The sequence below is a fragment of the Phocoena sinus genome, chromosome 5, assembly GCF_008692025.1.
Source record: "Phocoena sinus isolate mPhoSin1 chromosome 5, mPhoSin1.pri, whole genome shotgun sequence".
Taxonomy (NCBI): Eukaryota; Metazoa; Chordata; class Mammalia; order Artiodactyla; family Phocoenidae; genus Phocoena; species Phocoena sinus.
Window position 1 is genome coordinate 65,473,000 of NC_045767.1, and position 26,812 is coordinate 65,499,811.

Below are 26,812 nucleotides of genomic sequence, written 5' to 3' on the forward strand. Positions count from 1 at the left end.
ATTTCATAGTTTGAAAAAATACTTTTATTTCAGTCAACAATTTGCTTTTTTTTTTTTTTAAAGAGGGGAAGACTTGTAAGTGTATAAAGTTTTTCAGCTCTGGAAGAACATAGTTGAGTTCAAAGATGGTGGCATTACATCAAAGAGCTCCTACAAAGAAAAGATATTACTGCTGGAACTTTCTAAAGAATATAAAGACTTAATGTTTGTAAAGACTGAGTTCTCCAAAGACAAGGTTAAATTTACAGTGTGCTGGGCACTGGGGTAAGAAATTTACTTTAATAACAAGGCTTTTAATTGACTATCTCTGATGAATAGGTGTAAAATGTTAGCTAACAAGATAAAGCATATTATAAGTGCTTTCTGAACTATAAAGCAATAACAAATGATAGTCACTCTATTAATTTTTGGTAAAAAAAAATTTTAAGGATATTTGTCCAAGGGGATAAAGGAGAAAGGAAAAAAATTTCTATTGTAGTTTCAGTAACATCTTGACACAAATTAACTATAAAGGTCACATTAAATTAGATACCACCCATATTTGTTATTAGAGTGTAAATCCAAAGGACTGAGATTCTGAAGAAAATTTATTAGTCACTAGGAGATGCATGATTTATTTTGCAAGCTGTAATTAATCAAGCAAAATTTCAGCATTTGAGAAAATAAAAATATTTTAGGGAGTGCTTAAGCCTTATATACTTTGCTCTAAACCACAGATACACATGTAAAATCAACTTAAATACTCTACTATCTTTTTTTTTTTTTTGCCGTACGCGGGCCTCTCACTATTGTGGCCTCTCCCGTTGCGGAGCACAGGCTCCGGACGTGCAGGCTCAGCGGCCATGGCTCACGGGCCCAGCCGCTCCGCGGTATGTGGGATCTTCCCAGACCAGGGCACGAACCTGTGTCCCCTGCATCGGCAGGCAGACTCTCAACCACTGCGCCACCAGGGAAGCCCCTCTACTATCTTTTGAAATCAGACTTATTTTGTGCAGGTCTCCCAAAGAGGCGATTTTGCCCGACTTCGTATAAAATTTAGTTGCTTTAACATAAGATAAAGTCAAGTGATTGTCTAACAACAAATATGCCACTGGAAAATTGCTAGGCAAACTATATAGTCAGTACTAAAAAATGTAAAAACTAGGCATTAGGAAAGAGTTACAGTAATACATATGTAAGCATAAGAAAAATAAAGGAAATGCTAACAGGAAAAAGAATAAATCACATTTAAGCACAGTAATAGCACTATATAAAATACACCAATGCATGTAAATAATAATATTAAGGCACAGTTTTAAAAACCTGACATTTTTGTATTCCCATGTAACAATCTTACATTTAAGTAATCCTTCAAACCATATTTTATGTATGTAATATTTCTGTAATCTCTTATAACAATTATTTTAAAATAATATATGTCATAATCATAAGTGATACTGGGGATAAGCAACAAGCCAAATTAGTATGTGGCAAGTAAGCAGCAACAAATAAACAGTTTCCTTGTTTTCTTTACACACTCCAGAAAAAAAAAGGGGTACTCACACATACTTCCAATACACAAACAGAAACATCAGATAAAGATGTTTTACAACTGAAAAGTAGTTGAGAACTACTTCTGAGAAGTAACCATATGTAATCCTTTTAGGAAATGACAGCAGAAAGAGTAAGAAAATTAATTCTTTCTATATTCCTGACAATGCCTCAGAAATTTCTGAGCAAATCTATGCTATCACTGCAGATTGATATTTACTAGTTACAATTACATAAGTTGTTTAGAATACTTAAGCACTCTTAAGGTATATCAAAGAAATAAGGAAATAGCCCCTATTCTCAAGCAGTTTATAATTTACTAATTTGTTATTACAAAAAAATTTTTAAAGCTTTAAAAAATTGCTGCATCTATATATCTCCTTTCTTTTTCATACATATCTGCTTTCTCATTTTGACAATAAGAAATACCTATTTGTTTAAAAAAAAAAAAAAGTTGACTTCCCTGGTGGTGCAGTGGTTAAGAATCTACCTGTCAATGCTGGGGACACTGGTTCGATCCCTGGTCCGGGAAGATCCCACATGCTGCAGAGCAACTAAGCCCGTGTGCCACAACTACTGAGCCCACGTGCCACAACTACTGAAGCCCACGTGCCTAGAGCCCATGCTCCGCAACAAAGAGAACCCACCGCAATGAGAAGCCCACACACCGCAGCAAAGAGTAGCCCCCGTGTGCCACAACTAGAGAAAGCCTGCATGCAGCAATGAACACCCAACACAGCCAAAAACAAATAAATAAATAATTTTTTTAAAAAAAATTTAAAAAGTTAAAAAAGAAAGTATTCTTTCACATACACGGTATTTCCTCTTGTATAATTTACTGCTTTCCTAGCTAATAAAAATGATTCCTGACGGACTTCCCTGGTGGTCCAGTGGTTAAGACTCCGTGCTCCCAATGCAGGGAGCCCGGGTTCGATCCCTGGCCAGATCCCATATGCCGCAACTAAGAGATCCCGCATGTCACAACTAAAAAAAAAAAAAGATCCCACATGCTGCAATGAAGATACCGCATGCAGCAACAAAGATCCCATGTGCCAGCAGTGCAGCCAAATAAATTAAAAAACAAAGGCTTCTGCGTTAAAAAAAAAAAAGATTCCTGAAAGGATTTGTATTATCAATATTTTTCTGTAGCTGGAATCAGTAAACTAGATAAAACACATCTCTCACAAGAAATAATTTCCAAAGCTTTAACTTTCATGTTAGTGACCTATTCTTTTGGATTCCTGGGCCCAATTCCAACATGGTGAACAGGGGCGGGGGGGGGGGTGTCCCCCCCGCCACCAACAAGCAATTCTCTGCACACGAGCAGAGCATACTAAAAGTCAATCTCTACCCCCCACCCGCCCAACTCTCCCACTTCAGATGCCAGTAGCAAGCCCAGGTTTACCTGTACCTCTAACCAAATGACCATAAATCAGAGGTTCCCACAACCCCCATCCCTTCCTTGGGCTCAATTAATTTGCTAGACTGGCTCACAGAACTCAGAGAAACATTTTCTTACTACTGCTAGATCACTGGTTTATTATAAAAGTATACAACTCAGGAACAGCCAGATGGAAGAAATGCATAGGACAAGGAAAGGACTCAGAGCTTCCATGCCCTCTATGAGCTTGCTACTCTCTGCAAATCTCTACATGTTCACTAAACCAGAAGCTCTCTGAACTGTGTCCTTTTGGTGTTTTATGGAGGCTTCATTACATAGGCATGATTTGGTGGCACAGTGGTTAAGAATCCACCTGCCAATACAGGGGACACTGGTTCAATCCCTGGTCCAGGAAGATCCCACGTGCCACGAAGCAACTAAGCCCGTGAGCCACAATTACCAAGCCCGCGTGCTGCAACTACTGAAGCCTGCACACTCTAGGGCCCATGTGTCACGACTACTGAGCCCGCGTGCTCCAACTACTGAAGCCTACACACCTAGAGCCCGTGCTCCACAACAAGAGAAGCCACCGCAATGAGAAGCCCGCACACTGCAACGAAGAGTAGCCCCTGCTCGCCGCAACTAGAGAGAGCCCGTGTGCAGCAACGAAGACCCAACGTGGCCAAAAAAACAAACAAAAATTATATTAAAAGAAAACAGGAAGCATTCTATGACTGTTACTAAATAGCGTAAGTTAGCATCTCTCTCTCCTTTTGGTTTTTTCTTCTCAACCTCCTCCAGGAGATATAACTATGCTAATACATACCAACAAGGTCTGAATCTCAGATTTCTAAATATAACTGCTGGAGGCTACATATACATCATTATCTTCTCCTATCCCTAAAGTATCTCCTCTGATATCCAGTCACCCAAACTAGACATAAAGCAGTCATTCTTCATATACTGGTCTAATTCCTACTCATCCTTTAAGATTCAACTCAGGAATGACTTATTCTAGAACAAGCTATTCCCATTTCCACCCCTGCCTGGGATGAAGCGCATGATTCTGTCAGAATATTTAACACACTGTATTCTCTATTGAAATATTTCCCTGCCTCTGTCACCTAAACAGCAACTTCGGTGAGAGAGCATGTAAAATACAATTTACTAAATTATGTAATGAATTATAATGGTGTAGGCTTGACCAAAGGACAAAATATACTTTGGACTTCTGAAGACACAATGCATATCCAAATAATCCCACAAGGAAGGTTTTTCTTTAAAGTATAGTCCGTGAACTACTCATCAGTCACTTTGAGACTTTGCTAAAAGATGGAGATTCAGGACCCCACTCTAGACCTATTTTAATAATTCTTAGTGTTTGTCATGTATATGTAACATCATAAGAATTACTATCTATTTACATCCTATAGGGCAGGGCAAGCGGCCCTCTAGTAGGCCGTACATAAATTTTAATTTTATCTTATTCGTTTAACAATCCAATGAGGTTGCTAATATTTATAGGTGAAGAATATGAGGCTCAGAAATGCTGAGTAACTTATTAAAGGTCAAATTGGTAGTAAATGCTGAAATTCAAACCTAGGACTGTCTCAAATGCTGAATTAACAATATTCCTGGAAAATCTTAAAATTTGGGAACCATGGTCATAGGAACACGCTAGAGGATAAAATAGCAAGCAGAGCTGAAGCTAGGACAAATAAGTGGTCCTCCACTAGAACCAAGGTGCGGAAACTCAAAACTTGAAGTCCAAAGAGAACGCAAATCTATACAGCACGTATTTCAATACCATTGCTCACCCTCTCACTATACCATCATGTATACTCGCATTAATCTACGGTATGTGTCTATTCATATTCCTTGCTCAAAGTACTTTTGCTAAAATTTTTTAGGAATGGAATTGAAACAAAAGGGGAAAAAATATCAGATCTCCACTCCTACTAACTCTGTTACTGAGGACAAAAGGAATGTGGGTATTAAAGGATATGTATAACTAATAACAATAGCCTTTGGGGAGAAGGACAAAATGATACAGATGTTCTGGGAAACAGCAAAACTATTCTAACGGTGGTTGTTTTCCTGAGCATTTAAAGGGTATTACAAATCCTACTTTACACATGAGAACATAGAGATAAAGTTAAATAATGTGCTCAGAATACACAATGCTAATGTAAGCTAAGAGAGAAATTACTGTGAAACCATTTACCAAAGAAAATGAACTAAAAAATACGAAGAGTAGAAATTTTCCCCTCTGGAACAGAGTTCTTTTAGGCATTTGGTGGCCCATTTCTTAAATATCCTCAGAATAACCTCCCCTCCAAAAAGGTGTCATTACCATGCTCTTTCCAGTGCAAGTCCAGTCCTCATCTCCACCTTCCTGCTTCCTACAATCAATTCATCCTGAGATGTTTTCCTTACAACATCTGTTTTACATATACATTTTGGATTTGGAAACTCTTAGATATTTCTGTTCTGACAAATAGTAGGAATTCATGTTAGTACCATTTCTCAAACTCAAGCTCAAGTCTTATTTTTCTCAGACCAAAAAATACCACTTGATTGTTCATTCTCAAGGTCCACATTTCTTGAGCAGTACTCAGTCTGTACTGGTTCTTGCAAACAATGATGAAATGTATAGAAAGAGCACTATTGAGGGTCTGTGAGATCTGGACTCTACTTGCAGCACAGCCACTATAACCAGCTGTGAAACACTGGATGAGAAACTTCATCTCTTTAAAATTCAATCCTTACCTGTAAAATGAAGTGGTTAAACCAATTCTCTCTGCGTTTTTTTCAAGCTATTTCATTCTATGATCAATTATATTAGTAGATGCCCGGCAGAATACAGTATTCTGGAACTAGAATTCTAAATGCCGAAGAAGTAAATGAAACCTTTAAATGTTCTCAGCAAACCATCCTGTTCAGAAGTGCAAAGAGCGAAGTATTCTGGGCACCTGGCACAAGCACATCCCTAGGCTCAGTGGAAGAGTCCACTGCTTCCTTCCCTAAACTGGCTTCCTCCCACCTGTTCCTGATTACGCCTCTTTTTTTTTGCGGTACGCAGGCGTCTCACTGTTGTGCCCTCTCCTGTAGCGAAGCACAGGCTCCGGATGCACAGGCTCAGCGGCCATGGCTCACGGGCCCAGCCGCTCCACGGCACATGGGATCTTCCCGGACCGGGGCACGAACCGTGTCCCCTGCATCGGCAGGCGGACTCTCAACCACTGTGCCACCAGGGAAACCCGACTCCTCTTTTAAGATCCACTTAGAGACCCTATATTCCTACTAGACTGAAAAAAATACATACTCCACATTCCCAATGACTTTGTATATACATCTATTATAGTCCTTATCCCTTATCACATATGCAAATAATTATCTTTCTAGGACAAAGTTAGACATAAATAACTGAAATGATTTTCTTTCTCTTATTCATCTCTGTAAGCCTGGTCGCAAGCACAGTGTTTGTCATATATGTGTAATACTACAGAAATGCAATTTATTTAAATCCTAAAGGGCAGTCTAGGGCCATGTATCTATATCTATATAGGATATCTGTATCTATCTCCTCTTAATAATCCTGTGAGGTTGTTAACATGTAGAGATGAGAAAAATGAGTCTCAAAAATACTGAACTTACTAAAGGTCTCACTGGTAGTAAATGGTAAAGATGAAATTAAACAGAAACGGTCTCATAAAATGCTAAATAAATGAATGGATGAATTTTTCCTTCCTGACATTGTCAACAATTGGTTTTCTCTATAAAATAAAGAGTTTAAGAATAGAATGAAGACAAAAGCCTAAATAGGAATTACCTTATCTATAAATGCGTATATGCCAATGTAACTATTGTTGATTTACCTACTAATACATGGGAGAAGAAAATACACACACAACACACAAAAGCATTTAATTTACCTAATAAATGTCTACTAAATCAAAGCATTTTATCTTGCTCAATTCCTAGGATCAATCTCCCTGGCTTAGTTCTCTAGTGTTTTTCCTGGAATTTGGCTGGCGAGTGGTAAGTAAAGAGAACTAAATTGACCAGATATACTCCTAGGTAATTCAGAGCTCACAGTATTGTTAAACTCACACAAATAAAATAATCTATGTAAAGAAGGCTTTAATGAAATGTAAGTTTCTATAAGCAAAGCTAGGAGAACAAATATAAAAGTATAATTTACTAACCACACAAACATCTGCCTGTTTGCACGAACAGGTTGGACTGATTAACAACTCCAACTGAGACCGCAGTTTTTCATCATCACCAAGGACTTGGTTAAATTTCTTCACAAAATCTTGTGCTTTCCCAGGGTCAGGCAAATTCTCTATAAAATTCAAAGAGAATCAATACTACAAAAGAAAAACCACTAAACTAAAGGCAAGCTGTCTTAAAAAATACTGCTGAGGCATCAAAAGATAATCAGTCAATCTGGCTCTTAGAAATAAAATTATTAAGAAAAGGATTAGTTTTTCTTACTTAGTATTAAATTGATAGTCCCCCTGGGTAAATTATTTGATGTCTACTATAATATCTACAGAGTGAATACACATACTCACTTGCTATGGTCATCAGTTTTCCAAACATGGCAGAACAGTTAGCCTCAGACTGAAATTTAAAACAAAAACAAAAGCTGTCACATGTGCTACCAAATTTTGGTAAGAAAACTATACTCAGTATTGTACTTTTTTTAAGTTAAAAAAAAATCCATCACAATATACCCACTAGAAAATGGCTTACCATATCTACACCCTATGTTGATGACAAAGAACTACGAAGTACCCACAACTATTAAGTTAGCACAAATAGAATGAAAGGAGATGCCAGCAGGAAGTTATTTTAAAATTTTTAAGAGTATATAACTTTCATAGGAAAGTTATCTTGCCAGGAGACTGAACAGAGAAGATAATGAAAACAATTATCATATCAAAATTACTGTGAAACCATACACCAAAGAAAATTAACTAAAAATGTGGAGAGCAGAAAAATTTTCTTTCTGAATAGAGTTCTATCAGCTATTTTGTGGCCCATTACTTAATATATATCACCTCCCCTCCTACTGCCCTTTCCTCCATTACAACAAGAGTATTATTTTATTATTGAATCTGCATGGTCCCATGAACCACCTGCTTTTGTTAAAGTTTCGTTGGATCACAGTCATACCCATTCATTTGTATCTCTGACTGTTTCTGCACCACAAAGGCAGAGTTAAGCAGTCATGGAGACTGTATGGCTGGCAAAGCCTAAATTTTTACTATCTGGTCATTTACCAAAAAAAGTTTGACAACCCTTGCTTGGGCCACTGAGGGGTCTCTGTGTATGGTTCCCTGGCTAAGAACCCCTATTCTAGCAAATATGCTTAGAAGTATATTAAGAGGTTATTCAAATTTCTTTTATCCACCTTCCAGAAAATGTTGGGCAGTATTTCTTTGTTAATTTGACTTTGGCATATTCAAAGGATTGATACCTGATTTGATACTGACTCTATAATAAAGGACCAAATCACAGAGCAAAAAAACATTTATGACTTCTAATTTTATATTAAGGTTTAATTCTAATGATTTGATAATTGATAAACTATAACTTCTTAGTGTCTAAATACTTGATAAGCTGGAAAACACCACTTTTTTTGCTCATGCTGGAAAATAAAATTTTGTTATATTCATGTGAAATGCAAATTTAGCTTGGATAACCACAGAAATTGTTTAACTGACATGTGGAAAACAAAACACATGAAATACTTTTTGCTTGCTTCATTATATATGACTACAGAAAAATGAACAATGACTAAAACTGAATTTAAATAAAACACCATGAACCTACCGTAGGCTGCTTGTGCAAATCCAATAGTTCTCGTACATGACTTCTAAGCATATTCTGACACTTCCACATTTCATTGAGAGCCCTGTAAATAAAGTTATAAATATTAAAAAAAATACATAATAAAACAGTACTGGTAACTACTCAACCTTACTACTTTTCTTACACCATTCTTCTACCTCTACCTAAAATTTTAAGCACCAGAAAATTTACTTATTAGGATTAACAGAGTTTAGTTTAAATTACTTAATATAAGGCTTCTTATGAGAGAAAATATTTGAGAAGTTTCTAAGGATGAACAGGATCATGCCAGGTAAACTGAAGGAACTGAGACAGTCTAAGCAGAGGAAGCCAGAATGTTCTGCTACAAAGAGAGATAAAATGTCATCAAAGCTCATGGCACATACAGGAAAGTGAAAAAAAATTTATAGGCTTGGAGCACAGAATGTGATTGGGGGAGCATAAGGAAGCTGGAACATACAATAGAAAAGGATCAGATCATGAAGGCCTTTTTATGCCAGGCTAAGGGGGTATGCATGAAGCAGTGTAGACTATTTCAAAAAATGAATTTCTTAGAAATGATGTGGATTCAAAATGCTAAATTAAACTGAGTTTCTTTATTCTAGACTCTTTTCTCTTCACAAAAGCAGATTTTCTTCTCTCACAAACCCACTCTGTAATTTCAGGTGCCCAAAAGACCTCTGGGAAGTTAGTCTATCTCTGAGTACTCTTTGTCAAATATTTTGAAATATAAACAGAGATCAAGACCTTAGGCCAGGGATTTACTACCTACAGTGAACATTATGAACCACTTTCAAATCCTTTTTTCAAATGATGGCTAATGTCTCCTAATAGGATGCACCAAGGATACATTACTCTGTGGACTTTCTGCTGAAAATGCATAATCTTGATCCAATGATGAGGAAACACTGGATGAATCCAAACTGAGAGAACATTCTACAAAATAACTGGCCTAGGCAATACTCTTCTGGAAAATGTCAAAGTCATAAAAGACAAAGACAGACTGAGGAATGGTTCCAAATTTAAAAAGACTAGAGACATGATAATTAAACATGCAATGTGTAATCCTAGAAAGGGAAAAAAACATCCCAAAAGGACATTATTTGACGATTGAAGAAATCTGAATACACACTGGATTAGACAATAGTTTAAAATGTTAAATCTCCTGATTTTCATAAAGGCACTCTAGTTATATATAAGAGTATCCTTGTTCTTAGGGAATACACACTGAAGTATTAGAGGTAAAGGGATCCAATGTCTGCAAATCACTATCAATGGATCAGAAGAAAATACATATATAAAGTATGTGCAAATGGCAAATGATAAAAAGCAAATGGTCAAAAATTATGAATCTGCCTAAAGAGGATATCACAAAGCTTTGTTTTATTCTCACAACTTTTCTGTAAATTTGAAATTATAAGAAATTAAAGGCAATATATATGTATATGTAAATGGAACAGCTGAGGTTCTTATTCAGAAAAATCAGAATTCTCAATGACAGGAGTTATTTAGTTTTTTAAAAGCTTTATTAAAGTGGAATGTCCACACATCCTAGGTAGCCTGGGATAGTTAAAGTTTATGCCAGTTGTCTGAACAAAATTATTACTAGTGCCTCCTTTCAATCTCAAAAATATCTGTTTGGACAATCAATCACATGGTTATTCTACATAGAAGTGATCTGGACACGCTCTCCTGACAAAGAACCAGTTCTTAGCTCTTAGGCTTAGTATGGTAAAGCTCCAGTAGTATGATTCAGATCCCAGCCAACAGGTGAACAAAAGATAATTTTGACATGGGGACTTCTTTGAATCCCTGAAACCATATTACTGGCTCAGTTGCCAAATATGCCTATGCATATAGGAATATTTTTGCTTTTAACTTAACTGGACTTATATAATAAAAACTTTCTCTATAAATACTTATCTGAGGTTCTTGATTCAAGCAGAAGAAGCAACAACCCTATCAACAACAATTAATTAAATAAGATGAAGTAATTTTATAAAATCTTCAAGAAATACTCCAATCATTCAAAAAGTAACTTACTTGACAGCATTTGGATCCAAACTAGCATATAAATAATACAAGCATTTCATTCTCTCTTCTGTTTCCAGGTTGTGGGGGACAAGATACTGAGCAAAGATTTTCTCTACCAACAGTCTACAAGGCAAACAAACAAAAAACCCAAGTAACAGAATTATTCTATTTGTTAGAAGCCACAGCCATTTCATATTTTATCCACCTCATGCAAAGATATCACACCAATGATGATACTTATCTGTGAAAATACAATGGAAAAGATCAGTATGTGATCAATGCTTTTCCTTGCAAGTATGGCTATTTTAAAATTTAGAGCTACTGTTGCTATTTGTGACTTTATGTTTTATCAGTATGAAACATTTGTCCTAAAAGGGTTATATATTATTCCTAAGTAAGGGTGCTAGGCTGTTCTACCTGTTTTCTTCATCAGTCTGGAGCTATAGCAAATTACTTAACATTACACATAAAGCTATGATCTCAAGAATAATTAATTCTCAAAAAAAAAAGTTTCCTTTGATTAGTTTGGCTCCTTTCCCATGTTGTCACATTTAGTAAAATCAGGGGGCTCTTCCTTCATCTTCCTGAAAATTCAGCTTTTCTTATGCACATCTGTCTCCTTTCCACATTCTAAATTCCTCACCAATATTAAAATATCCTTCTTGCTAAGCTTATAATTATTATTCAACATCACTGGAATAAGAAAATTTAAGGGCTCTTCATTAGTCAATGAAATACATAATCGATCATGTCAAAGTAGTCAGTCTAACTCAATAAAACACTGCAAAGTATTTTGCAAAAACCGAAATCATTACCATAATCCAACAGAGATTTGTAAGTAACATTCAGAAAATGAAAACAATATAAGTTCTCATCTCAAGAGAAGAATTTCCTAACCATGTGCGGGGACGAATGTTAAACAGACATTGTGGTGATCATTAGGCAATATATACAAATATAGAATCATTATGTCATACACTTGAAATTTAATGTAATGCTGTATGTCACTTATACTTCAATTAAAAAATCCAGTAATACCTCTATTGGTACTTACAGTGTTGTAAAAAGGAAAAAATAACTAACAGTTATTAAATAGTGCTACTCTGCCAGGCAGTAAGCTAGGGGGCATTACATTCATTATTTTATTTAATCCATAAGACAATTCTGTAAGAAAGGCTTATTATTAACTCCTTTTTAGATAAAATCAAGTACACAGAAGTTAAATCAGCTGCGCATGGGCACAGATCTAATAACGGGCAGAATGAACATTTGGTCTCTGGTCTGAGTCCAAATCTCATGCATATTTCACTATTATTATGCTAACTCACAGTCTTGGCTGGAGTCTTATTTAAACATGGTATGTCTAAATATGTAGAAAGTGGTTTCTAAACTTAGAGAAACTAATTATTATGAAAAAATTAAACAAATATTTAAAAATTAAAAGCACTTTTATATTCAACCATTTTACCAACATATTAGACTCACTTGTCATCGATGCTATTCTGATAATATATATGCAAAAGTTTGTCCTTTATCCAGCTGACTTTCTCTGCAGCTTCCTTTCCTGCTTCACCATGAAGACAGTATTTCTTATAAAGCTGAGCCAGACCCATCATAGCTTCTTTTCTTACTCGCCACTAGAAAGTATAAAGTTTATTGGATAAACTAGATACCAAACTTTAGTATACAAATCTGCAAAAATTACCATTTCTTCACTAGGTTGCACAGTGAGATTTATGTGTGCATAGATTAGCACAATATTAATTTTCAAAAAAGGCAGACAAATCACTTAACCAACAATTTTGATTATGTTCCTATTTAGAAATCATCCAGTGCAAATACTGCTAAATCACCTACCAATTTTTTATTTCCCTGAAAGCCAAGCAATAGTAAATCTTACAAAAGATTTCATTAGATTCTGCCTAAAAAAAATTTGGCTAAGTTTTAGAAGTGATTAAAAAATAAAAGAGAAAGCGTCTAATTCACTCTGCAAACAAAAGTCCTATCGTCTGGAATGTTTTGTCCTAGTTACATCCCTTTTGATATTAACTCAGAATAATAAGAGCAAAATTTAGTATCAAGATTTTAGAATTACAAAGTTGGAAAGCACCTTAGTGATCATCTTAAGTGAACTTCCTTACTCTGTAGATTAAAAGGGCAAATTATTTACCTAGTCACATCCTAGTCCGTGAAAGATTCTTTGGGACTTAAAGAGATTGGAACGGTTTATGAGGAGGAAAGAAAGGTGGTGAGAGGAGAGTGGACAGAAAAGTAGACTATAAAAATCTGGAGTTAGAACAACAGTACGATGTAATAATAATCACAAGTTATTTGTCTCAATAACAAATCAGAATATACTTATCTTTGGCTTATTTTTTTTTAAATATATTTATTTATTTTGTGGCTGCATTGGGTCTTCCTTGCTGCATGCGGGCTTTCCCTAGTTGTGGCAAGCGGGGGCTACTCTTGGTTGTGGTGCATGGGCTTAGTAGTTGTGGCTCGCAGGCTCTAGAACGCAGGCTCAATAGTTGTGGCACACACGCTTAGCTGCTCCGCGGCATGTGGGATCTTCCCAGACCAGGGCTCGAACCCATGTCCCCTGCATTGGCAGGCAGATTCTCAACCACTGTGGCACCAGGGGAGTCCCATCTTTGGCTTGTTTAAGTTAATACTTTCTTATAATTTTTAGTATAATTTTCTCATTTGTATGCTATTTGGTAGATGAAATGAAATTCTGTTCCCATATAACAGGTAACAGATGTCTTTTGACATGTCTAACATGAAACAAAAGAATGTAAGCCGTGAAATCAAAGATTTAAGTCCTGTCCCCACATTTTATAGAAAACAAAATTCAGAAAGGCTATACTCAAGGTCATTTAATTCATTACACCAAAAACCAGTTCCTAAAATGCACAGTAGGTGTTATTTGAATTATTAGACCATATCATACAGTCTCAGTTAGCAAGAATCATTTATTCAACTCTTCCTGAAACTATAAACAAACACTGACAGAAGTAGGAGTGAACTGTTTCTAAAAGGAGGAAGTAACACAAACGGCAATACCTGAAATCTGGTTTGGGAGTAGGGGGCGGGGGAGAGGGGGTAGTTAACAACTAACCAGTAGGGAGTGTCATTTCATTTAAATTAAAGCCAAGGGGAAAAAACTCTCAGAGTTAGAATTACTGACACAGTTGAACAAGTTAAACGGTGTCTACTTTATGTATCTGTCTCCTACAACTATTTCAAAAGAACTTAAAGAATGCATCTTGCTCCTAAGTGTCTATCGACAGATGAATGGATGAAGAAGATGTGGCACATATATACAATGGAATATTACTTAGCCATAACAAGAAACGAAACTGAGTTATTTGTAGTGAGGTGGATGGACCTAGAGTCTGTCCTACAGAGTGAAGTAAGTCAGAAAGAGAAAAACAAATACCATATGCTAGCACACTATATATGGAATCTAAAAAAAAACAAAAAGGGTTCTGAAGAACCTAGGGGCAGGACAGGAATAAAGACACAGAGAATGGACTTGAGGACACGGGGAGGGGGAAGAGTAAGCTGGGACGAAGTGAGAGAGTGGCATGGACATATATACGCTACCAAATGTAAAACAGAGAGCTAGTGGGAAGCAGCCGCATAGCACAGAGAGATCAGCTCAGTGCTTTGTCTCCACCTAGAGGGGTGGGATAGGGAGGATGGTGGGGAGACGCAAGACGGAGGTGATATGGGGATATATGTATATATATAGCTGATTCACTTTGTTATACAACAGAAACTAACACAACAATGTAAAGCAATTATACGCCAATAAAGATGTTAAAAAAAAAGAATGCATCTTGCTATATCTCTATAGCAAGATATTGCTTTTCTACTCTGAAATTATAGCTAAATTACATTGGTTTCAAGAGGGTAGCAGATTTTCAACTATGCTTCAAATAAAATACCACACTGCAAAGGCAACCTTTGTTGAAGATGTTAGTAAGTAACACATTTAATCAGCCTGCCTTGCCTGTGTATCTCTTACTCATGGTTGACACTTTCTTAGCAACTGCTACTACTGTTCTTAGTACTGCTTTTCTTTATCAACCCACGTTTTTAACTGCATCCACATGGAGGAAATTACACAAAAAGAATAGTAACTAAACATCATTTCGGCCCTTAGCTTAGCACAGCAGTATGGAAACACCACTTTCATAGAAAGTATGATATTCTAAGACAGTTACTTTTGAAGATGCTAACTATAAAAGAAATAAATACTGGTGATCAATCACTATCCTTCTGAAACTCATCATGTAAGTGTAAAGGTAAAATAAAACTTTAATTTAGCTGCTCTTTTTGTAAAGGTAGGCTAAAAAACCCATGCCTAAGATCTGAAAAGCTACAGAATCCAATGTATTCATCTGTAAAGATAATTAAAAGATACACAGGAAACATACAAATTATTAGCTTTTTATTTGGTATTGTATTAGTTTGACTTTCACACAGAAAAACTTTAAATAGAAAATAATTTCTATTGTATTTTGCTAACAATGTAAACACAGTAAATTATAAAAGAATAAAATTCCTCAGATTTTACCCGTTTGTCCAGTGTTCTTTCTCTTACAAAGCCAAGTAGCTGATCATTTACTAAGGCAAGGTCTCTTTTGGCAGCTGTTATTATAGTAACAATGACATCATGACGAATAGCTTCTTCTGGATCATGTGATCTAACTTTCAAGTATTCTGAAATAGGAGAAAAAATTAAGCTAAATGTTAGCTATAATATTCATTATGTTCAGAATGACAAAAAAAAACCTAATGCTTTTAAGTTTATGTCCATACTGGAACAATGATTATAAAATGTGGCATAAATTAAAATTATTTAATTTTTGAGGTGGCAATACCCTACATAATAACAAAATAAACTAAACCACACTATTTACTACTGTAAAGTCACATTTTAATAAAACATTTTATATCAACTATTCTGGAAAAGCCAAATCGGCACCTGAAATCAAATCAGCACCTGATTTAATACAGTTTAGAATTTAAGTTAACGATACATATTAAAAGACTTAAAATATAGTAAAAATGCTTATAGCAGGTTTGCTGACAGGTATATATCTTCACATTACGCAACATAAAATAACATTCTGTGACCTCTAAAAAAAATCCTAAATAACTACGATACAAACAAAGTTATTTCCTCTTTTTTGGTAAACGATATTTTGATAGCAGTTATTTATTTGTTACAACCAAGTAAGTAGGTTTAAATGCTCTACTTCAAGAGAAGAATGAGAAATTCTAGTCTACTTCAGAAGAAATCATTTTCCCACCTATTATTAGATATGTTACTATATTTAATTATCACACAGATATAATGATTTGTGCCCAAACCCAGAGTCATAAGGAAGAGTCTACTTCCTCAAACTATGATTTCCAGAAAATTCCAAAGGATTACAATGTGAAGATTTCAAATGTAATTTTATTGTATAAACATGAAATCCCTTACTAGTAGTCCATGACTGATAGAGACCTGAAAGAGTGCCAGAGTGAAACCTATTCAGAAACCGAAGTTAAAGTCAAAGGCCACAACTAAAATATATTTGTGTGATCACTCTCATACTTCAATAAACCAGCTACCTTACCTGTGAGATCCTTTGCTAAATCTGGGTGATTCATTAAACAGTGACTCGCAAATTTCACACTTTCTAATCTCACAGGAACATGAATGTCATTGAATCTACATAGAAAAAGATTGCTAATATTAATTGTAAGGCAAAATAACTATTTTCAAATAAGGTATATCAACGCTACGTAAATACCTATAAACAACAAGTTACTGATTATAAGATGTGTTGGTTTATTAAAATGACAGTTAACTTGTACTGAAGGAAGAATATAAAGTAAAAAGATACATAATTTCACAAGAATATTTTTTACAACAGGATTTTTTCACCATGCTAAAACAAAAACGGTATAAACACATCCTCCAACCCAAACTACCTTCACTGGAGAACCAAAAATTGGAGCTTAAAATTATGCTACAAAACAAAAAATAAATATTCAAAATGCACAAAATCTATTTGCAAGAAGTTAATAGGAGGAAAATAGTAGAGGAATGTGAGGTAGAAAGCAAATCATATATGAGGCAGACCCAGAAATTCAAAGATAGGTACATAAAATACATTTGCCATATTGCCTCAAGGCAAAAAAGTTTCATATGGCTGGGACCAACCTGTAACTGCTATTTTAGGTCTAATATATTGTAAGAACTTAATAATATGAAACTCAGTATGTCAATTCAGAACTGCATATAATAAGGATAAGCTGAGAAACTCTCAAGTTTTAAATTTATTGGGCAATTTAAAAACATATTTATTAATTATGAATAATGTGATTTTTTTACCCCTTAATCTCCCTTACCCATTTCTTTCCTCTCCCAACCCTCTTTCCCTCTGGCAACCACCTGTTTGTTCTCCTTATCTATGACTCTGTTTCTGTTTTGTTATGTTTGGTCATTTGTTTTGTTTTTTAAATTCCATATGTAAATGAAATCACACAGTATTTGTCTTTCTCTGTTATTACATTTAGCGTAATACTCTCTAGATCCGTCCATGTTATCCCAAATGGCAAAATTTCATTCTTTTTTTATGGATGAGTAAAATTCCCTTGTTTATGTATATACCATATCTACTTTATCCATTCATCTACTAACTGGGTACTTGGGTTGCTTCATATCTTGGCTATTATAAATAATGCCACAATGAACATAGAGCTAGTGCATGTATCTTTTCTGATTAGTGTTTTTATTTTCTTCAGATATATAATAGTTCTATTTTTATTTTTCATCATTATTATTTTTTTTGGCCACACTGTGTGGCTTGTGGGATTTTAGTTCCCCGACCAGGGATTGAACCTGGGCCCTTGGCAGTAAGAGCATGAACCCTAACCACTGACTGCCAGAGAATTCCCAATAGTTCTATTTTTAAATGTCTGAGGAACCTCCATACTATTTCACATAGTGGCTGTACCAATTTACACTGCCACCAACAGTACACAGTTCTTTTCTCCACATTCTTGCCAACACTTGTTATTTGTTGTCTTTTTGATAACAGTCTTCCTGACAGGTGTGAGGTGGTATCTCACTGTGGTTTCGATTTGCATTTCCCTGATGATTAGTGATGTTGAGCATCTTTTCATGTGTCTGTTGACATCTGTATGTCTTCTATGGAAAAATGTGTATTCAGATCCTCTGCCCATTTTTTTTTTTTTTTTTTTTTTGTGGTACGCGGGCCTCTCACTGTTGTGGCCTCTTCCGTTGTGGAGCACAGGCTCCGGACGTGCAGGCTCAGCGGCCATGGCTCACGGGGCCCAGCCGCTCCGCGGCATGTGGGATCTTCCCGGACCGGGGCACGAACCCTTGTCCCCTGCATCGGCAGGCGGACTCTCAACCACTGCACCACCAGGGAAGCCCCTCTGCCCATTTTTAAATCAGGTTGACTTATGTATGAGTTCTTTGTATATTTTAGATATTAACCCCTTATCACATATATCATTTGCAAATATCTTCTCCCATTCAGCAGGTGGCCTTTTCATTTTGTTGATAGTTTTCTTTGCTGTGCAAAAGCTTTTTCGTTTGATGTAGTCCCATGTGTTTATTTTTGCTTTTGTTTCCCTTGCCTGAGGAGACACATCCAAAAGCATACTACTAAAACCAATAAGTGTGTACTGTCTATGTTTTTTTCTAGAAGTTTAACACCTAGAAAACTTCTAGAAAAAAACACATAGTACACACTAGCATGTTTTGGACCATGATGTCTTCAGTCTCATGACTTATTTAAAAAATTTAAGACTCTGAACATTCTCAGATGTGAATTATTTATTCTAATGACATTATTTTAGCACACACAAAAAAGATTAAAACCTGTTATGTGGGTAAATAAGACAAAGCTTTCTTCATAAAGAATTTGTCTTACAATTTATTCTCCAATAAAGACAGCAACACAGGTACTAAAGACACAAACACATATCAAAGTTTTGATATGTGTGGTTTTAATCAAGTGCGCCACATTCACTAGCCTCCAAAATGTAAGTTAGAATCCACAGAATTATGTTCTCTTACCGTCCAAGAAAACACTGCCACAGAGGACGATTCTGTGTTGCCAAATCGGAATCTTTAGAACCAAACAATTTAGCTAAAAGTCGAACAACAGCTAATCGCTCTTCTCCATCATTGCTCTAAGGGAAAAAAGAAAATAAATAAACCCTGAGGTTTATTCATCAGATTACAAAAAAATAACATGAAACATTTCTGAGAAGCTACAATTTCATTATTTCTGCTTAAAATGATAAGAACTTTAAAATATCATGTTCTCTCATTTACTGTGCAGAAGTTGACTTGATTCCATGTTAGATCATCAGGTTCTTTGCTCTTATTTCATACACTCCCAACTGTTAATTTATGCCTACTTCACTGCTTGTTTGCAATCTATACAGATGCTGTAGAAACATGAAGATAATCATTCAATTCTAACATTCTGTAAGAGTCCTAGAAAAAATTCTATAAAGGGAAGAGCTACAAATAATTCCTGCCCTAATCCTATAATTTGATCTCCAACATAAACCCATATCAATTAAGGTTTTGATACGTGAAGTTTTAATCAAGGTTCCCCTGCTGACTGGCGCACATGATACTGAATAATGTCATGATTCAGGAAAACTCATTTTAATAGAAGAGCATGAATCTTAAGAGTACCTAAAAGGTCAGGTGAACTGAACACTACAAAAAATCAAAACTTGATGCCCCCCACTGGACCAGTGAACCGGCTTCGTCCCGTGCTTTGGACCTTGGGCCTCACTTCTCCTCCAGATGGACCCCAAGTGCTCCTGCCCCACTGGCGGCTCCTGCAGCTGCACTGGCTCCTGCACCTGCGAAGCCTGCAGATGCACCTCCTGCAAGAAGAGCTGCTGCTCCTGCTGCCCCGTGGACTGCGCCAAGTGTGCCCAGGGCTGCGTCTGCAAAGGGGCCTTGGACAAGTGAAGCTGCTGTGCCTGGTGTCGTGGAGAGCCTGCCCCGGGTGTCAAGACAGCAACCAGGACAAACCTGCATTTTACTGTTTTTCGCACAACCAGACCTGACGCTACATTCCTTTTTCTATGAAATATGTGAGTTGTAATAAAAGTTGTTGACTTAAAACAAAACAAAACTTAAAGTTATTTTTTGATAGAGGCCTATTTTCTTATCCTGAATCAATATACTCTATAAAAAGTGTTCTAGTTTTCACTAGTGATGTCACGTCTTAATATAAATTAAGTTATTCTGAAACCATATGGTGCATGAAACTTTTTAAAAGTCACATATTCACTAGGAAAATAAAAGCAATAATGAAAAGCAGTTGCTAATTTGTAAAGCGTTCAAATATAATTTGTGTCTAAAGCAATACCAGCAAGTCAATAAAAAAAAAAATTTATGGGAAAAGGCAGTAAGTGAAAAAAGAAAAATGACTCCAGGATATCATCTTTTCCTTAAGAATGTCTCAACTCTCAGGGATAGGGGTTTTGTGGTTAAAATAGGCACACTTACTAAACAAAGATAAAAATGAAAATTCAAGCTTTAACACTTATAACTACAAAAATGATTTTCTTTCACAAAGTTTTTCGCAAGCAATGTGACTACAATGCAGATTAGTGCTGCCTTTTGGTAAGTCCAACTTAGTAGCCAACATGATTTATTTTTTTAAAGAAAAATCAATCTATCCCTTAAATGTCAAACACAAGAAAAACTGGAAATTTTACTTTACTTGAAGGTGACTACTTTAGTAGCTTAGTGATTATTTCAAATGTGACATTTCACATCTATGTAATTTAACTACTGAAATAAAATTAAATGAAAACTCGCTCCCACCCCCTGCCTCCTTTTTCTTTTTAATTTAAATTTTTGGCTGCACTGGGTCTTCGTTGCGCACGGGCTTTCTCTAGTTGCCGAGAGGGGAGGCTACTCTTCCTTGCGGTGCACGGGCTTCTCGTTGTGGTGGCTTCTCTTGTTGCAGAGCACGGGCTCTAGGCACACGGGCTTCAGTAGTTGTGGCTCGCAGGCTCTAGAGCACAGGCTTGGTAGTTGTGGCACACGGGCTTTGTTGCTCCGCGGCATGTGGGATCTTCCCGGACCAGGGATTGAACCTGTGTCCCCTGCATTGGCAGGCAGACTCTCAACCACTGCGCCACCAGGGAAGCCACCCCCTGCCTTTTTGAATTTTTAAATATGTTCTCTGAGTGAGGTTGGAATATGATGATAGTGCTGGTAATTTTTTTCTGGTGCAAAAATCATTTGGTGTCTCTGATGTACAGCTGTTATTAGTAATCTATACCAAAGTGAAAATTATCTCATTAAGATATTACCTAATACATTGTTTGAATACAAATATATATATAAAATGTTAATTAAAATAATGGGTAAAATGAGAAATTCTGCATTAGTAATTTACCAGTGACTTTCTGAAAGAAATTCAAATGACCACCTAGTTTTTATTTTTCTTCAACCTTAGTTGAAAAAGGTAACCACTCTGTTACTGCTTCTAATTACAAAGTAATTGATTCAGAACAATTCTCTGTAAAAATTTTCTAAAAGCAAAATAAAGCAATTATGACTGTTTTATGTTTTAAATTGGTGAATAAATGTAAATGTCTATCTCTGCCTAGCATGAAAAAAGTCTTATATATAAAATGTGGCAAATTTTCTGACTATAGCAAAGCTGCTAAGTAGCACAACTCCAGAGTATCCCTTAAAACATAAGGGACAATAGCACTCTATGGACCCACACAGTGGACAGTGTATACAGTTGCATGCAGTGGCCCAGTATAAAGCAAAATCAAACAAACTGTTATGTTGAAGCATTTTCTCAAGTATTTTTATTGTTCTCAGAGGACTGTAACCTAGGACTTTTAACTATAAAAAGCTGTAGCTATATGATTCAGGGATATAACTACAGAAAATCGCCACAGCTATAAAAACTTCCTAGGCTATCTGCTTAGCACACACTGGTGACTCCAAAGGGGGCACCCTAATTATATATAGATAGTACCTAAACTACTCTGAACCTCATGAGCCACAACTACTGAGCCCATGCACCACAACTACTGAAGCCTGCGCACCCTAGAGCCTGTGCTCTGCAACAAGAGAAGCCACCGCAATGAGAAGCCCGTGCAGCACAACAAAGAGTAGCTCCTGCTCGATGCAACTAGAGAAAGCCCGAGTGCATAACTGAATCACTTTGCTGTACACCTGAAACTATCAACTATATGTTGATAGTTTGATCAACAAACTATCAACACTGCTAACCAACTATACTCCAATATAAAATAAAAAGTTAAAAAAATGCATACCTTAACTAAATATAAGAAGGTAAACTGAACTCATTAATAATAAAGAACTTTATTCTTTTACAGTTAGAGAAAAACAATATGATATATATTTTTCTCTTAAATGTTAAAGGGCTTAGAAATTATAGTCAGTCCTACCTTCAGTTTGAATTCAAGCTGCGGCATGACAGATAATAATAAATGAGGATCTATAGCAAAAAGTTCCTGAATCAGATCAAATACATGTTCTGACAAATCACTTACTGATGATCTTCCCAGCACCAGGACTTGATTGAAAAACTACAGGAGATAAACATAAAAATAAAATATCTGTTTCATTTAAAAACTTAGATAGGTTTTTTATAAACATGTTAAAAGAAAACGATATAATTAGGCATTCCATATACAAGTGAAGGTGGTGAAAAAGAACAGATGTTTAAATTACTAATATGATAGGACAGTCCACCAAAACAGAAGAAATAAACCTCTAAATATCATCAAATTATGAATGTTACATGAAAGATATAAAAAGTAATTGAGTTGTTAGCTTTCTTTCAAATTAGGATGACAATTCTAGGAATCTTAACTTTCATTAAAACAAAACAATTTAGATAGTTTATGTAATTCATTATAGAGAATTTTATAGAGAAATTTCCTTTTATAGCACAGAAAATTTTTAAAAGTCTCAATCTTTTGGATTTTTATTTAAGCTTGAGGATTCTCTCTATTAGTTTAGTAATAAAGAATAATTGAAGGTGGAGGATGAGTTGTTTGTTTTTTTTTAAATACCCAGAAAGTCAAAAACACTGTAACTCAGAGGACAAAGAGAAGGAAAATGTGATGATACAAAGGCTGATAACTCAAAAGAATTCTAGGAAAAAGAAACAAAGAGAATATAAAAGCACAAATTAAAAGATACCTCCACTCCTTGCCAACACACATAAACTTAGAAAAAAAATTAAATGTAAAAATGCTACAGAGGCAGTTGTATGCAACCGATTTGAGCATATGTTTTTGGTAGTATCATCAAATGATGTATTTCTTTTGAAAAGCAACACACATTAAGAGTTAGATAACATTAATATTTATTAAACAGACCTTGAAAAGAGTAAGGAAAATAGTTTTAACAAAATTAAAAAGTACACATGCACACACAAATAAGCACAGAACACAAATTCTGAAAGGATACATGAAAATCTATTGGTGATGCCTATTTCTGAGAATTAAGAATAGGGTATTCAGGGTTTGAAGAGAGACAATTTTCACTGTATACCTTTTGTACTACTTGAGAAAACATTTTTTTTTACCACGTTTAAGTATTTATTTAGTAATATAAATAATACTAATAATTCATACCATTTAAATTAACAGACTCTCACTTGGGTTTTTATATGTAGAAAATAATTAAACAATAGATAAATGCTACAAAGATAGTTACTAAAGATAGTTACTAAAGGAAAACACTGAAAAAATCTAAATGTGAGGCAAAAGAGAAATGATTAGGTAAATTATATGTGAATTCAAAGGAACATTTATAGTAATTCTTATAATAAAAAATCAAAATATGGAAATACATATATAAATGAAGACAATTCAAAGTTTTATATGGTATATGAAAAAAATAGGTAGGAGTTTGAGCAAATGTTCAATAATGAAATTGCTACATTAAGGTAGTAGAATTATACATTTTTTTCCCAAATTACTTCATTGATTTTTTAAAGAACAAAAAGAAAACGAAAAAACTTCTATTCAATAAAGTAAAAAAAAAAAAATTTATTACTCTATAACAATTATTTAAGAAGGCAAACCAAAAAGGTTCAGAAGAATGGCCTAGAGACATGAAGAAGAAAATATAGAGAGAGCCATAGATAAAGATGAAAGGAGAAAGTGAAAGAGATAAGCATATCCAGGAGATAAAAAGATAAATACAAAGGCAGTAGAAGAAAGAGTAGAAACTGTAAACAAATTTTCATAAAATAACATCCTCCCATCTTATGCCATTTAAAAATAATGTCTATAGCTTACAAAGTTATGCTGTATTTGGTTACATTTAGACATATCAGTTTTTTATATATTTCTTATAAAAAGATGAAACTGTTTATAGGCTAAATAAGCCTTTATGTGAAAGGTTTCAATAAATTAGTACAATGGATTAAGAACTATAGAATTATGAAAAAATATATAGGCAGAAATACATACATTGGCAATGCATGCCTCAATAGTCTGGACTGTCCTTTTCAATAGGACTTTTGCGAGGTCAAAGGACTGTTTATTTAAGTTCTGAAACACAATAAAAATATGCAAAGTTACAAATGAATTAGTGAATTTATGATCTAGATAGCAACACTAGAACACCAAAGTCTTCAAGTCCACGAAATATGAAGCAAAAAATATAACTGAACTCCATTCAAGGTTTTACCCAATATCTGCTAGTCAAGTGGTCATAAATGCAGAAGTTGCAAATAGCACAACCATGAATCAAAAACTAAAATACATTAGATAATTAGCCAAAAGCCCAAGCCTATATTAAGTTTAGTTTTACTAAACTCAAAATGGACCTAAGGCTTTTTGGTTTTGTTTGTTAACCAATTTGAACTGGCAATCACACCCATGCATCCTAAACAAATACACACACATGCACGCACGCACGCACGCACACACCCCTTTCGAACCCACTATCCTCAGTATTTCACCGTCTAATCAACGTCTGTTCTGAGCAAGAGTGGACCTGGTAAGTGTTTCTGGTAAAATTCTCAGTCAATTATGTTTTTAAAACACTAAATACTGTCTTCACTCCTCAAGATTCCCAATGCATGGTAACAATTTAAAGGGTCTCTGAGGAAGCCTATAGAAAAGACATATATTTAATTTTTAAAAACTTACTGAAAATGGAATTCTTGTGTTGAAGAGTACCCATTAACATCTCCACACTTTGCAGTTTTAGACCAACCTGAGATTCACTGACCATCATCTCGCACCTATCCCCAAAAAAGGCAAGGATATCCTATACTCTAGGTTAGTAGTCAGCAAACTTTTTATGCAAAGAGCCAGATGGTAAATAGTTTAGGCTTTATTAGCCAGCCATATCGTCACCACTGCAACTACACAGCTCTGGCTGTTGTAGCAGGAAGCAACCACGGACAAAATGAAAACAAATAAGCATGGCTGTTTTCAAATAAAACTTTTACATAAATAGGCAGTGGGTCAGATTTGGTCTACAAACTGTAGCTTCCTGACACTTGCTCCAGGTTTTTATTCCATTGGCAAGAGGATAAGATTATCTCAAAATTAAGGCAACCTTGGAGGAAACAAATAGGTGAGGGAGATTAAGATACAAACTTCCACGTGAAAAATCAATGAGTCACAGATATGAAATGTACAGAGTGAGGAACATAAGTCAATAACTATGTAACATCTTTATATGCTGATATATTGTGACTAGATTTAGGTGAGCATTTTGAAACGTATAGAAATATTGTGTAACAGGAGTTAACATAGTGTTATGTAGGTCAATAACAAAAAAAGAGATCAGATTTGTAGTTATGGCGGGGGGTGCGGGGGGCAGAATTGGATGAAGGCATTCAAAAGGTACTTCCAGCTATGAGGTAATAAGCACTAGGGATATAATGTACAACATGATAAATCTAATTAACACTGCTGTATGTTATATATGAAACTTGTTAAGAGAGTAAATCCTAAGACTTATTTCATCCACAAGAAAAAAATTTTTTTCTATTTCTTTAATTTTATATCTATGAGATGATGGATGTTCACTAAACATTTTATAATGTTTAAATTAAATGAAATAAATCATTTCATAATATAAGTCAAGTCATTATGCTGTATACCTTAAACTTATACAGTGCTGTATGTCACTTATAACTTGATAAAACTGGAAGAAAAAAATTAAGGCAACCTTTCTATTTCCTAAAAAGGTATATTTCCTACTCATTAAAAATAACCTCTAACTAGAATACAAACACCAAATACACTATTCCTCAAAAAGTTTTTCCTTTATTTTGCCTGACATATACTCCCCCTACACCATACTCTCAAAATTTTGACCAATTACAGACTCATTTGAATTAAAAAAATGCAAATAATATATAGTGAGTAAGGAGAAATATTTATAATTGACTGCATCTTATTGTGAATAAGTATCATTAGATACATCTTCATTTAACATCTGATAATAGGTAACTGAACAGTCAGAGGAAAAGGGCAGAAGAGTAAATATCAACAGTGGGGTAGGCCTGAGTCCACCCCAGAGGGGAAGCTGGTAGGGAGCTAAGTCCTTCAGTTTCTTAGGGGGAGCTAGCAGAGAGAAACAGAAAAGGAAATGGAGAGGAATATACAGCTCTGAATCATCCTTTTCCCCTTAACATTAACCACATAGTTCCCACTTCTGCCTAAATCTTTTTCTGAAAGTGGCTAAGAAAAATGTAGGACATGGGTTCTGAGAAGAAATACAAATTCCTACACTCTACATCTATGTTACAAAGGAATAAATACATTTTCTTTTCCAAAACAAACAAACAGCAACTAACCAAGACAGTACTCCAATCCCTTGTAATTTCTAGATTAGATATGAGTGGTCAATCCATCTGGAACATTTTTAGTTTTCCAGAGAATAGGCAGCACTTAACTGAATGAAAATCT

General features: G+C 35.2%; 2 protein-coding genes across 5 annotated transcripts in view; one reads left to right on the plus strand and one right to left on the minus strand.

Annotated features, from left to right (window-relative positions):
* The window catches only part of PDS5A (PDS5 cohesin associated factor A), a 128,382-nt gene that overhangs the window by 45,929 nt on the left and 55,641 nt on the right, over positions 1 to 26,812 (minus strand). For all 4 annotated transcript variants that reach the window (XM_032632222.1, XM_032632223.1, XM_032632221.1 and 1 more), the window contains 10 exons: positions 24,353 to 24,433; positions 22,313 to 22,453; positions 18,918 to 19,033; positions 16,441 to 16,535; positions 15,390 to 15,535; positions 12,293 to 12,444; positions 10,817 to 10,930; positions 8,756 to 8,837; positions 7,492 to 7,540; positions 7,120 to 7,259 (listed from right to left, as the gene is read on the minus strand). In XM_032632222.1, the coding sequence (XP_032488113.1) occupies positions 7,120 to 7,259; positions 7,492 to 7,540; positions 8,756 to 8,837; positions 10,817 to 10,930; positions 12,293 to 12,444; positions 15,390 to 15,535; positions 16,441 to 16,535; positions 18,918 to 19,033; positions 22,313 to 22,453; positions 24,353 to 24,433 (1,116 nt within the window). The remainder of the gene's footprint in view (positions 1 to 7,119; positions 7,260 to 7,491; positions 7,541 to 8,755; positions 8,838 to 10,816; positions 10,931 to 12,292; positions 12,445 to 15,389; positions 15,536 to 16,440; positions 16,536 to 18,917; positions 19,034 to 22,312; positions 22,454 to 24,352; positions 24,434 to 26,812) is intronic.
* Positions 19,609 to 19,941, plus strand: LOC116754081 (metallothionein-1E-like). The gene has a single exon (XM_032632227.1). The coding sequence runs from the start codon at positions 19,665 to 19,667 to the stop codon at positions 19,833 to 19,835; it is 171 nt and encodes a 56-aa protein (XP_032488118.1). The 5' UTR covers positions 19,609 to 19,664; the 3' UTR covers positions 19,836 to 19,941.